Source organism: Camponotus floridanus, unplaced genomic scaffold (assembly GCF_003227725.1).
Source record: "Camponotus floridanus strain SB8 unplaced genomic scaffold, Cflo_v7.5 scaffold96, whole genome shotgun sequence".
In the NCBI taxonomy this organism is placed as follows: Eukaryota; Metazoa; Arthropoda; class Insecta; order Hymenoptera; family Formicidae; genus Camponotus; species Camponotus floridanus.
Window position 1 is genome coordinate 542,406 of NW_020229867.1, and position 11,976 is coordinate 554,381.

General features: G+C 33.7%; 2 protein-coding genes across 3 annotated transcripts; one reads left to right on the top strand and one right to left on the bottom strand.

Annotated features, from left to right (window-relative positions):
* The first annotated feature begins 352 nt into the window (after window positions 1-352).
* On the top strand, window positions 353-7,300 carry LOC105249414 (sodium/nucleoside cotransporter 1). Of its 2 annotated transcripts, none has more exons than XM_011254852.3 (12): window positions 353-529; window positions 3,146-3,205; window positions 3,560-3,728; window positions 3,867-4,044; window positions 4,122-4,287; window positions 4,865-5,059; window positions 5,428-5,589; window positions 5,697-5,790; window positions 5,870-6,029; window positions 6,220-6,388; window positions 6,480-6,819; window positions 6,881-7,300. In XM_011254852.3, the coding sequence occupies exons 1-12, from the start codon at window positions 506-508 to the stop codon at window positions 6,979-6,981; spliced, it is 1,818 nt and encodes a 605-aa protein (XP_011253154.2). In that variant the 5' UTR covers window positions 353-505; the 3' UTR covers window positions 6,982-7,300. The 2 variants fall into 2 exon arrangements, with proteins under 2 accessions (XP_011253154.2, XP_011253153.2); XM_011254851.3 differs by lacking the exon at window positions 353-529 and adding an exon at window positions 1,891-2,166 and having other exon boundaries at window positions 6,881-7,299.
* A 55-nt stretch (window positions 7,301-7,355) lies between these two features.
* Window positions 7,356-9,194, bottom strand: LOC105249415 (ceramide-1-phosphate transfer protein). The gene is made up of 4 exons (XM_011254853.3): window positions 8,844-9,194; window positions 8,123-8,331; window positions 7,876-8,051; window positions 7,356-7,801 (listed from the first exon to the last, which is right to left on the bottom strand). Exons 1-4 carry the CDS (start codon window positions 8,969-8,971, stop codon window positions 7,679-7,681), a joined length of 636 nt encoding a protein of 211 aa, XP_011253155.1. The 5' UTR covers window positions 8,972-9,194; the 3' UTR covers window positions 7,356-7,678.
* Between the last annotated feature and the right edge of the window lie 2,782 nt (window positions 9,195-11,976).

An 11,976-nucleotide genomic window follows, 5' to 3' on the forward strand; every position in this document is an offset into this window, starting at 1 on the left:
TACGATGTAAAAATGAAATTTATAATTTCTAAGCAGCAAAAATAACAAGGAAAAATTGCGTAGTTGATTTCAATTCACGCGGCTATCGCGACAGATATTTGATTGAAACGCAGGTGATTTCCTATCGATTTTTTCATTTCAGAAAATATCTCTTGAAATCGCGTCGCGACTGTATTACGTAACGTCATTCACGCTTATTTATTACGGTCGTGGTTCGTAATGTCATTCACGCTCTTATTACGGTTTCATCTTCCGGTTCAGTTCTCCAGTTCCCGTGTCTCGTCAGTAGCGCGATTAGCTGCAGAATTTTTTATGCACCTGTTTTGAATTGCATCTCACGCATCGAGGTCTCGATACGATCCGTTAAGACGACGCGTCGCGTCGCGTGTCCCTCGCACACGTGCAAGAATGACACGAGGCGAAACGCACTCCTGGATTTTTCGCTAGTGCCCGTTCAACAAAATCGCTCATCATCCTTCGTTTATCGTCGACGACGAAATAAATAATGGAGAAGTTTGATGTAAATGAAGTAAGTTGGAAAGTGCATCAAACCCCGCCAATAAATATAATATAATATATAATATATACATATGAATGCAGACTCAGTAATGAGCAGTGAAATGTGTCTGGAATGGCGAGTCAGTCATTTAGAATCTCTTTATTTTTTATTTCGTATTAATAAGCTTCTTTGAATAATTTATAAATAGTTATATATCAGTGAAAGTTTCCCCACTTCTTTCGATTTACTAAACAAATTTGCACTTCTGTCAAGATGAGTGAAATGTATACATGTATATACTTTGTCTATGGTTGTAATGATTTAAAAGATAAATGATATTTACAATGTCTTATGCATGTAAACAAGATAATTATGTCAAGCTTTGAAATAGCCGAAAATTTTTATGTTACAGAAGATGACAAGAAATAATTATATAGTGATATAATAGTAAATACTTCAAAAATATATAAACATTTGTATAAACATTTTCCAGATATATACATAAAGAAGTTTTTTGTATATATGTATATACAAATTAAAATTAACAAGAAAATTTTACATTTTTGTTTTTAAAATAAGGAATTTTTCTACATAAAATATACATGTGTAATTATTTTTAGAAAAATTTATATCATTTTACATGAATTAATTTTTGAAAAATATAAATCGAGAAATCTGCTGAATTAAGTGATCTTTTTTCACTTTGTTAATGGTTAACTGAAAATATGCAAAGATAATTTACACATTTTGAAGATTTAATTTCACATGATTGATATCTTGCTTAAAAATAAGATATTGATCACATTATTTTTTTGCAAAGTTACTTAAAATTCAAGATTTGGAAAAAATTATTGCAAGTATTATATCTCGTAGAAATCATATGATGAAAGGAAATGTGGCAAACGTGACACATTCTATCTCAGCAAAAACCTCATCATAGTTTCACGATTGCAAAAGAGAATGTTAGCAATATCTTTTTTCACTTAAAATGTCACGGTAAGAAGGGAGTATCCCCCACTCGTATCTCTCATACCTCGACGTTGCACAACGATATCGCATCACCGATTTTCAGTAGTTCCTTGACGGCTTATCTTATACATAGGTAGAAAACAATGTTAATGTGATTCTACAGTGTATATTTTCATCTGTCATTGAGTTTTCTCTTCTCCAAAAATTATATAACTTGAGTATTTATCGCGAAATGACAGTATATAGTTATCACACTTGATTAGTCGATTGAAATCAATAAAATTTTATCAACACTTTGAGTTATAAAAGTGCGATCTCTACGGAATTGGACTTGAAATTGATTTCAAAGATAATCAATAGTAAACGTATATTAACCAATAGTATACATTATATTCAAATATCACTATATTATATTCAAATATCACTATACGAATAATATAGTAAAATGGCATAAATCAGATGATTAGCATTTAAACTACAAAATTTTACGAAATGTGTTATCAACGTTATCTGTTGGAGCGATTTCAATGAGATTACAGAGTGCGAGAATTGTTATTCCGTCTATATGTTGGAAAAACACATTCTTCCGTTTTACGTCAGTGCTGCGAAAAGAACGACAGAAGCAGGATATATTTTAACACGTAAAGTGAAGTGATAAACAGTGCAAAATGCTCGGAATGACGAATCAGGCATTTGAAGTAACTTTATGTTTATTTCTTGTACTAAAATAAGGTTTCTTGAATAATTCATGAATCGTTATATCAGTAAGAATGTTCTCTTTAAATATTTATAAGAATAAAATTTTATATTGTATGTAAAATTGGAAAATATATTAAATGAAAATATTTTTCTTAGTATATTTCATTAATTAAATAATACTAAACAAAACATTTCCATCAAACATACCCCCAAGGCAAAAAAATGATATCATAATGATATTGTTCTGTGATAATTAAAAATCACAATGAAATCCCAACAAAGTCATAGTGACATGCAAATGTCCGCAATTATCACAAGTGTGATGTCACTATGACATCATTATAATATTAAATAAAATGTTATTGTGGTAATTTACACACACACACACACCCAATAAAATGATCTTATATATATATATATATATATATATATATATATATATATATATGTTTTTTAAAATAAATTTAATTTATTCCATGATCTACATTTTTGGTTTTCTAAATATACATACATACATACATATATATTTGGTTTTTTAAATATACATATATATGTATATTTAAAATACCAAAAATGTAGATCATGGAATAAATTAAATTTATTTTAAAAAACACACATATATATATATATATATATATATATATATATATATAAGATCATTTTGTTGGATGTGTGTGTATGTGTGTGTAAATTACCTTACAATAACATTTTATATAATATTACAATGATGTCATAGTGATATTACACTTGTGACAAAGCGGACATTTGTATGTCACCATGATTATGTTGTGATTTCATTGTGACATATTATTGTGATATCACTATGACTTTTTTGCTGGGGTACATTAAATGTTTTCATTAAAAAGAAAACATATATTTTCAAATGTTATTCGAATATTTTATTCGTCCCTAAGTTTCTTTGCTTATTCGTGAAACAAAATGTAAAGAGATTATTAAAAAAAGATTGATTATTTTTAGAGTAATGAATTAGACGTGTTAGAAAATGGTCGTCGGAAAAGTGAACCTATAACGAGTCAAGTAAGTATATCGTTTCCTTCTTATATTATCATTGCGAAGGAATGCCTTTGTTCGAAACAATTGATCGTTCAATTATGTTTCAAGTGCATTTGCGTGGACGATAATTGACGATAATAGTAGTGTACATTTTTCCATCTTTAGGCAATATATGCCATTGTAATATTTTACATCTAAAAAATATATATTATTTTCATTTAAATTTTTACTTTAAAATTATTTATATGTATATAAATTGTTTCAAAATAAAAATTTAAATAAAAATAAAACAGAACAATTTCCACATTGTTCTATGATTATAAATAATCGCCTAGTAACAATCTAAAACAATATTAATATGCAGTATTATTTTTGCAGAATGCTAATACTCATCATAAATCACAAATATCTCAGAAGAGTAGAGGCAATGCCATTAATGCCTATCTTTCGAAACATCGGAGAATCTTTAAGGTCTTTGGCTTAATAATTTTAAATCTCTTTATTATAGCCTACATAATTTGCGCAGGTGTATATTGGAAAAGTAAACGTACGTATGAGTGTGTGCATTCATTCGTTTCGATAGAATTTATAATTTTATTAATTATATAACTGATATTGAATCGATAAAGCAACGCGCGAAATTTGAAAAAATACGACACGATATAAAACGATATCGATTTCTCAGTTTCAGAAAATCATTGCGATCTCCAATGGTGCGATGGCTACGGCATGTTGCTTATACTTGCAGGACTCATTTACCTCGGTCTATTTTATTTCTTGATCGTAAAACGATATTTTGGGAAGTACATCGTACAATGTTGCCTGCCGGTAACGAATTCCTTGGAACGCTTGCAAAATACCAAGTGAGAAATTCGCGTCAACTTGTATCCCATAAAAGTTATTTATAAACAAGTCACATGGATATCGTGAAAATTTTCAGATACGGGACGTGCATTGGAGCAACGATATTCTACTCGATTGTACTAACAGCTATCATTATTTTTCTTATTCTTGATACCGCAGAATCAAGATACAGGCTGATCAGTATCGTCGGTATTATTGTCATATTAGGATTAGGCTGGATATTTTCTAAACATCGGAAACAGGCAAGCGAATCATTAATATCTTGAAGTTCCACAACTTTGATCCTTTTTATCGCACAATCTTTTTAAACGAAAGATATCATCTTGTCCATTATCGCTTGAAGCGTCTACGAGAGATAAGTTAATTCATTAATCTCGCACGTTACGTAACAATTATCCTCATCTGTCGCATGGTTTCTCAAACGCGTTCCAAGCTCCAATTACTGCAACATAATATATATACACACGTGGAGCCGAGGAAAATTGCTAAAGGCACGTGGGTAGACACGTCGCTAATTTCGCTGGAATTTTTTGCTCACTTCGTTAAATCGTTTAATGTACGTGTTTGCACGCGAATCTTGTTGCTTATAAATTTTTCATGCGTAATATGAATTAAAGTGTCTTCTTTTTTTCTAGTAAAAAGAAGAAAAAATTGAGATGTGAAGTAAATTTGAGAAATGATAAATTTTCAATTTTTATTCATTTATTATCACTTTTAATCATTTTAACGATCACGATTTTATTCATCAATTTTTTAACAATTAATTTCGTTCATTTATAACCATTTTCAATCTTTTTAATGACCATTAAATATGCGCAGATCAAGTGGAGACCTGTTTTTTGGGGCCTAATTTTACAATTTGTACTTGGAGTCCTTACACTTCGATGGCCTATCGGTCGCAGTGTTTTCCAATGTATTTCCGATAAAGTGGCTACTTTTTTGGATTTCGCTAAAGTCGGCGCCAGCTTCGTATTCTCAGATAACATAGTCAACAATGGAGTTTTTGCGTTCGCTGTCAGTTGATTTAATATATTATACGCGTTTAGAGAAATGTAAACTCAAATATAAAATAATAGATATCACTTATATTTAACTTTTAATTATTTTATAAAGAAATGATACATTAAATTAATTATTATTAAATTAATTTATACATTAGATAAATAATTAAAAGATAGACATTAGTAATTAATTAAATTATGAAATAATTATGATTAAATTATAAATTTAACTTATCATATCGTATACAGAAATCATTGATTTAATGATTGGGAAATCTTTATTTACGGGAAAATTTCCCCTTTAATTTATAATTTCAAACCGCTAATAGATATAAGATAATTTAATTTATATTACACTAATATGCTACATTTTTCGCTTAGGTACTGCCCGTGATCTTTTTCTTCAGTTTCATAGTGCAAGTCATGTGCTATCTTGGCGCAATGCAATGGATAATCACGAAACTAGGATGGATCTTGCAAAGCATAATGGGCACGACGTTGTGCGAGTCATTAAGCGCAGCCGCTAATCCTTTCATCGGAATGGTAAGATCATTCATTTTGTTTGAACTGAATCAATAATTTTTTGGCGAAATTATAAAATTTCTATAATAAAAATTCGGAATTTTATGAATTTTTGGCTTGTTTTTCAGTCGGAATCTCCCTTGTTAATCAAACCGTATATCAATCAGTTGACTTCCTCCGAATTGCACGCAATACTAAGCTCAGGATTTTCCACAGTCTCTGGTCTATCATAAATACTATTATTGATATACTATCGATGCCATTAAACCGTAATAATCGTGTTTACCTTTGCTTGTTGTAGGTTCGGTATTGGCTGCTTATATAGCATTCGGTGCAGAACCCGCTAATTTAATAACCGCCTCCGTAATGTCTGCGCCGACTGCTTTAAGCTACTGCAAGCTCTTTTATCCGGAAACTGAACAAAGTCTCACGAAATTTGAAAATATCAAACTCGAAAAATCGTAAGTGCCCCCTTTTTCTTAACAAAATTTTTTTTTCATTTCATGATGGCCATTATTGAGACGAATGTTTCATCATTGATTTAATTCATTAAATCAATGATGAAACATTCGTCTCAATAATGGCCATCATGAAAATTTATATTTATAATATAAATATATTTATTATAATATTTATTAAATTTATATATAGATCGGATACGAGCATTATAGACGCCGCTACCAATGGTGCGTTAGCTGCACTACCAATCGTTTTGGGTATAGTCGCGAATATCGTGGCTTTCGTATCTTTCGTTGCGTTTCTCAACGGGATGCTCTCCTGGTTCGGTGGTCTCGTCGGTTACGAGGAACTGAGTCTCGAGGTAACGCATCCTTTGGTATGCGCGCGCGTGATCTTTTCAGCAGCCAAGAATGTGATCTATTCGAGCAAATTTTACATTTCCAATTTTGCAGATTATTTTGGCGAAGATCTTTATGCCGCTGAGTTGGATTATGGGCGTTCCCTGGGAACACTGCGAAGACGTGGGCACCCTGATAGGTTTGAAGACAGTGGTCAATGAATTGATCGCTTATCAGAAGATGGGCGAGTTTAAGAAGCAGGGTAGAATATACGGGAGATCGGAAGCGATCGCCACATTCGCAATTTGCGGTTTCGCGAATCCAGGCTCGATCGGCATCCAAATCGGCGTCTTTTCTTCTTTAGCGCCAGAGAGCAAAGAGCGAATAACGGATGTCATTTTGCGAGCCTTCGTGGCTGGCAGCGCCGTCAGTTTCCTCACGGCCAGCATCGCCGGTAAGATTGATATCTAACACGATTGTTGCTTCAAGCTTATCAAATTTCGCTTTGTTTGTAGGTATGCTAGTCAATGACATTTCATCATTCCCCGTAAACGTTACTACTGTATCAACAATTTCAAACACATCGATGACAACGCTAAATACTCTTTTCCTTTGAGTTACTAAAAATTGGGAAAAACTGCATTTGAATTGATATTGCGTTATAGCAATCTTATTACACAGAGACATTTAATTATAAGATTTATATATTTTGAATTAATCATCGTCGTATTTATAATTGTTTAAAAAGGAATGGCAACCTCAAATAATATCTTTTGTCAAATAATTGTGAAGTAGTTAGCAATGTTGAGAGAGAGAAAGAGACACATTAATTCTATTATGATTCCACTATTTTATCAGTAATAAATTCTTATACAATACTGTTATAGAAAAACATCAAAAGAACTTATAAACGACATACGAGATCATATATATATATATATATATATCAGCTTCAATTGATAAAAACAATATTTAGCAAGATCTTTTGCTCAGTAAAATCAATTTTGCGCTTATAATAATGCATACATAGCTAAAATGACAAGATTGTGTAATACATCTTATTTAATCTATATGACTATTATTTGTACGTTGTCAGTACGTATAATAAGTGTGTAAGTATCGCGCGTAATGTAATATATATTCCTTCAAAATTGGATGTGCTTATTTATTATATCAATAGTACTAATTGTACAATATCTTATACCACAATAATATCACAATATCTTGAGAATATGGAATGTCGCGTGCGGTGCTTCGAGAAACTAGAAATATCGTGCGAATGAATGTATCATTTTTATATTTGCTACAATCACTTACGGTAGAGCATGCAGCTGATAAGTTTCATAAATGCTATCAGTACGATTATACACATCGGCAGTGATCTCCAACATTTTTGGCAGAATATCTATGTTGCGTTGAACATTTTCACCACAGACCTGAACATCATAGATTACAAATGAAGAGATCATTCGACATTCTCTAAAAAAGTCTGCCCTAAAAATCCATTTACCTTTTTTAATAGAGCCTCTCTATTAGGCATAGCATACATGGCAACTATCGCAGCCTTCCGGATCACCCATGGATGATACTTTGCCAGGGTTTTATTGTATGCTTCCTGACAACAACTAGATGTTTTGTCACCATCTGAGAGATCACCCAGTTGCCGCAAAAATTCTCTAATAAAGTCTAGAAAGTGGAAATGTGTATCAGCTGATTTAGATTTCTAAATAGTATCAATAATGATAACGACATAGTACCTAAACCTCTATGTAGTCGTAATAAAGTACGTGCGCCATTGACAAAGTCAGATTTTTCCAGCAGTTTGTTTTCCTTCTCGTACTCAATCATAGATTTGACAGTGACATACTGCTCATCATCTTTGTTTAACAAATTAGACAGGATGTCTATCTTTTGCTTCAGATCAGAAGAAACAAAACTAAAGACACTGCCCATTAGTTGAAAAAATCTGTGCACACAGTATGTTACGCAAGCATAAATGCTACACAATCTCATATCTCTGATATCAAATTAATCAGATTATCATGATTAATTTATTGGTTTGTCGGAAGCAAACAGATAACAGCGAAGGAGTTCAATATCACAAAATTATAATTTTTATATATAACATATTTTTTGACTTGCACAAAAACTTTGTTATGTAAATTTCATGCTTAAATTTTTATATAAATTTTAATAAATGTTAAATAATATAATATCTTTTAAAAGTAAATTTTATTAAATATTTTATTAAATAGTGTAATATTTTCTTAATCCAATAATGTAAGATTATTCAAGCTAATTGTCACTTGTTTTGACGCCACTGTATAAAAAATGCCAAAAACAAAATTATTCGCAACCGTATGTTTCGGTCAAATAAGTATCATCAAATATTAGTCGTATAAATTGAAGGAGAATTTTTAAATCCCATGCACACAAGGTTATGTCAGATGATAAAAATAGACGAACCGCATGACTTACTTGTAGAGTTCATTGTAAGCGTCTAGATACGCTTTCAAAACGATATCATCATTTTCCGTGAGAGCTTGGTCGAAGTGATCGTGCACCGTACGCAAATCGAAGAAAGTTAATTCCGGTCCCTCCGCCATTCTGTCGCGTTTGCACTCAACCAAATGCCTATTCGAGTTATCGAGTCTGCTTCTGCGCCAACGATACGATAACTCGCGTTATCTCCTTCGATTTCATAGCCTTCGAAAAATTAAACTGTACAATTACATAATCTGCCACTAATTCTGACTGCCCGTTATTACAATTGCGGCAGGTGGTTAGGCATGACGTGGTCAACAATGACAGCGTCATTTCCAAGATCGATGACCGTTTGTTCTTACCGTTCGAGCTATTGTATTCGTTCATAAGACGAAAAACAAAGAAATACAAACCAGCGCACTCTGTCATAGATCACACCTTCGCAAGATAAGAAACGTTAACTTGTGCGTAAGTCATCGATTTAGGAATTCAGAAAATGAATATTGAAGGAACGTGATGATAACGATATTTCAAATAAAAATTTGCATATTTATATCTTGATTATCTAGTATATCTAGTTCTATCGTGCACCTATTTTCTGCCATGTATCTTTTTTTAATTTAATTTTTTACGTAATTAGGAATAATATATTTTAATAATAAATAGTTAGTAATAATAAATAGTATAAATAGTTTTAAATAATAGAAATTATTTAAAAAAAAACCTAATCTTTTAGTATCTTTACAAGAGAAGGAATATTACCAGTGGAAGAGAAGTAAAGTGTTTTCTTGCGAGCAATACCAGTTTCTCGATCACACTGTATGTCTACATAGTATCATCATTTTCCATGAGAGGCACTACAGTGCTAGAAGAATTAATTATGGATCGCAATTATTTTTTTCAAAATAAACAATACGTTCTATCGTACAAAAAAAAATATATTTCTCCGTATATTTTAAAATTTAATTCGATAATTCTTAATCGTATAAATATATCTTATGATTGTTTTCTGATTTTCTTATTGAACTTGACATGTGTACATAGCTGAAGGCTGCCTGCGTCTTTCGTTGTTATATTTACACATTATTTACTCCCGACCTCTATTTGTCGAACAATCGCCTTGTGCATTTACCGAGTTGGTTTCGACGAGGGGAACTGAGAAATTCTTGCGAGTATCTTCCTACCTCACCTTCGCCTCTTATTTGAACTATTTGAAACATTTCCATGCACAAGCAATGAAAATATGTGAAGAAGGAATCGGACTTGACTTTTCTTTTTCGTAAAGTTAATGCCAAGTTAAACCGCATCTCTCATATTTCAAATTTCAATGTATATTTTTTTGCAACACAAATTTTTGTTCAATTTGTGTTCAATGAAAGATATATATAAATAAAATATATAAAATAAATTCCCCTTCGCAATCTCTATTCTTCAAGTGTGATTGCGTAATCTGTATTTTCATCCAACTGTATTATCTAATAAATTGAATTTATGACAATCTATTTCAAATATTATGCGACACACGGTATAGCACTTCTCTGATACTCAGAGTTGCGTGGTTATTGATATCGTACGTAACAACGAAGAAACATAAACAAAGAATAGTAAAATCTCGCTGACACATCGATTCACATAGGTAACCGGTCTCCCTGGGGGATGCTAAATAATTCACCGCAGCTGGGACTGAGAGTCGGACGAGAAGCGTGGGGTTTGCGGAGGAGGCGGCGGTCGGTTGAAGGGCCGATTAAATATTCAGATGTCCCTCAACGCAAATAGAGTAAAGTCAAACGCGACGTCGGGCGCAGGAGCGTGTAATCTAAAAACTACGCGAGGTCAGAACGAAAACAGATCTTCGCCTCCGATAGGTACTCTTTCCATAGTATTACGGTCGACATAGTATCTCGATCAAATGTCAAAGGTCTCGGCTGCCGATGAGGAAGATTGCTATGAAGAATCGTCCGCGCGAAGAATCGCGATGAATATTTCTTCGGTCGGACGAGAAACATGGAGCTCCCGTAGATGTCTTTACGAGGGCAACACATTTCCGGTCAAGCGATCTCACGGGGCGCCGACTTCAACGACCAATCACACGACGTCGTATAGCTGCGGCGCATAAAAATGTGTCACTGGGGTGCCGTAATATCTCCGCCGAGACTTATCGAGAAAACGGATGTCGGATTCTTGATCCCTAGGACGCGACACGCTCAGCGATCTTATCTTCCCTTGGTGGACACTTTTGCGCCTTTATCGTTTTACTCTCCGGAAAAACACGAGACGGATCGAACACGAGCGGTCAACTAAAAAGAATCGCTCGACGAAGCATGCATTGTTCCCGATCATCGTTCTAATTATCTCGGTAACTCAATCTATGTCCCCCTTGTCGTCCTTGTCTCTCGCGCCGCGTCTTGGCTTCCCGCTTCCCTTCTCGATTCTCTCTACGTCGGCCTAGGCAGCAACCCTCCTCGGCTCTCCCTCGCCGTCGTCTACCGTATAATCACCCCTCTTTACCCTTCTTCGTTCCATCCGCGTTGGACGTCCGAGTCGCATCCTCGTCTCTTCCCGTCTCTTCCCGTCTGTCTCTCTTCTTAACGACTCGCCGTCTCCTTCTTTCGATCTCGGAGTCTAACTGCGGGATCGGCGACGACCGCCCATCTAAGTTTAACAATTAACGCCCGAATGGGGAAAAATAAATTAATTGCATGCAGCCTCGTGAGCGAGACGTGTCACGAACATTCGATCTAATCGATGCGGATTCCGTTGTCCCATGTAGAAGATGAATAAGATTTCTTTCGGCACTATTGGAGGAACATGTTTAAACTGGAAGATGTTTAAATCGATCCTGTTTATTAATAATAGATGGATTAATAAATGCAAGAAAGATCTTGGAAGGTAAATTAATTTTTGTGTAAATTTAATTGATACGAGTCTTCGAAAAAAAAATCTCTTCTCTTCTTCAACTTTCTCCCTTGCGCATTGTTCCTTTGTTCCGATTGTCAGGGTCGTCAGAAGCGACAAGACGACAGCTAGCGAGAGACGAGAAGGGTGTTTGTCATACGTCGATAGGCGTCAGAATTGACACATTCGCCGAGTGTGAAACGGAAGTGGCGTTTGGGGCGACATACTAGAG

Coding starts and splice junctions, on each gene's coding strand:
- LOC105249414 (XM_011254851.3), top strand. CDS start 2,137: ATGCTCGGAATGACGAATCAGGCATTTGAA. Junction 5,590..5,696: donor CTAATCCTTTCATCGGAATG/GTAAGATCATTC, acceptor CTTGTTTTTCAG/TCGGAATCTCCCTTGTTAAT. Junction 5,791..5,869: donor AGGATTTTCCACAGTCTCTG/GTCTATCATAAA, acceptor TGCTTGTTGTAG/GTTCGGTATTGGCTGCTTAT.
- LOC105249415 (XM_011254853.3), bottom strand. CDS start 8,971: ATGGCGGAGGGACCGGAATTAACTTTCTTCGATTTGCGTACGGTGCAC. Junction 8,332..8,843: donor GCTTACAATGAACTCTACAA/GTAAGTCATGCG, acceptor CTGTGTGCACAG/ATTTTTTCAACTAATGGGCA. Junction 8,052..8,122: donor ACGACTACATAGAGGTTTAG/GTACTATGTCGT, acceptor TCCACTTTCTAG/ACTTTATTAGAGAATTTTTG.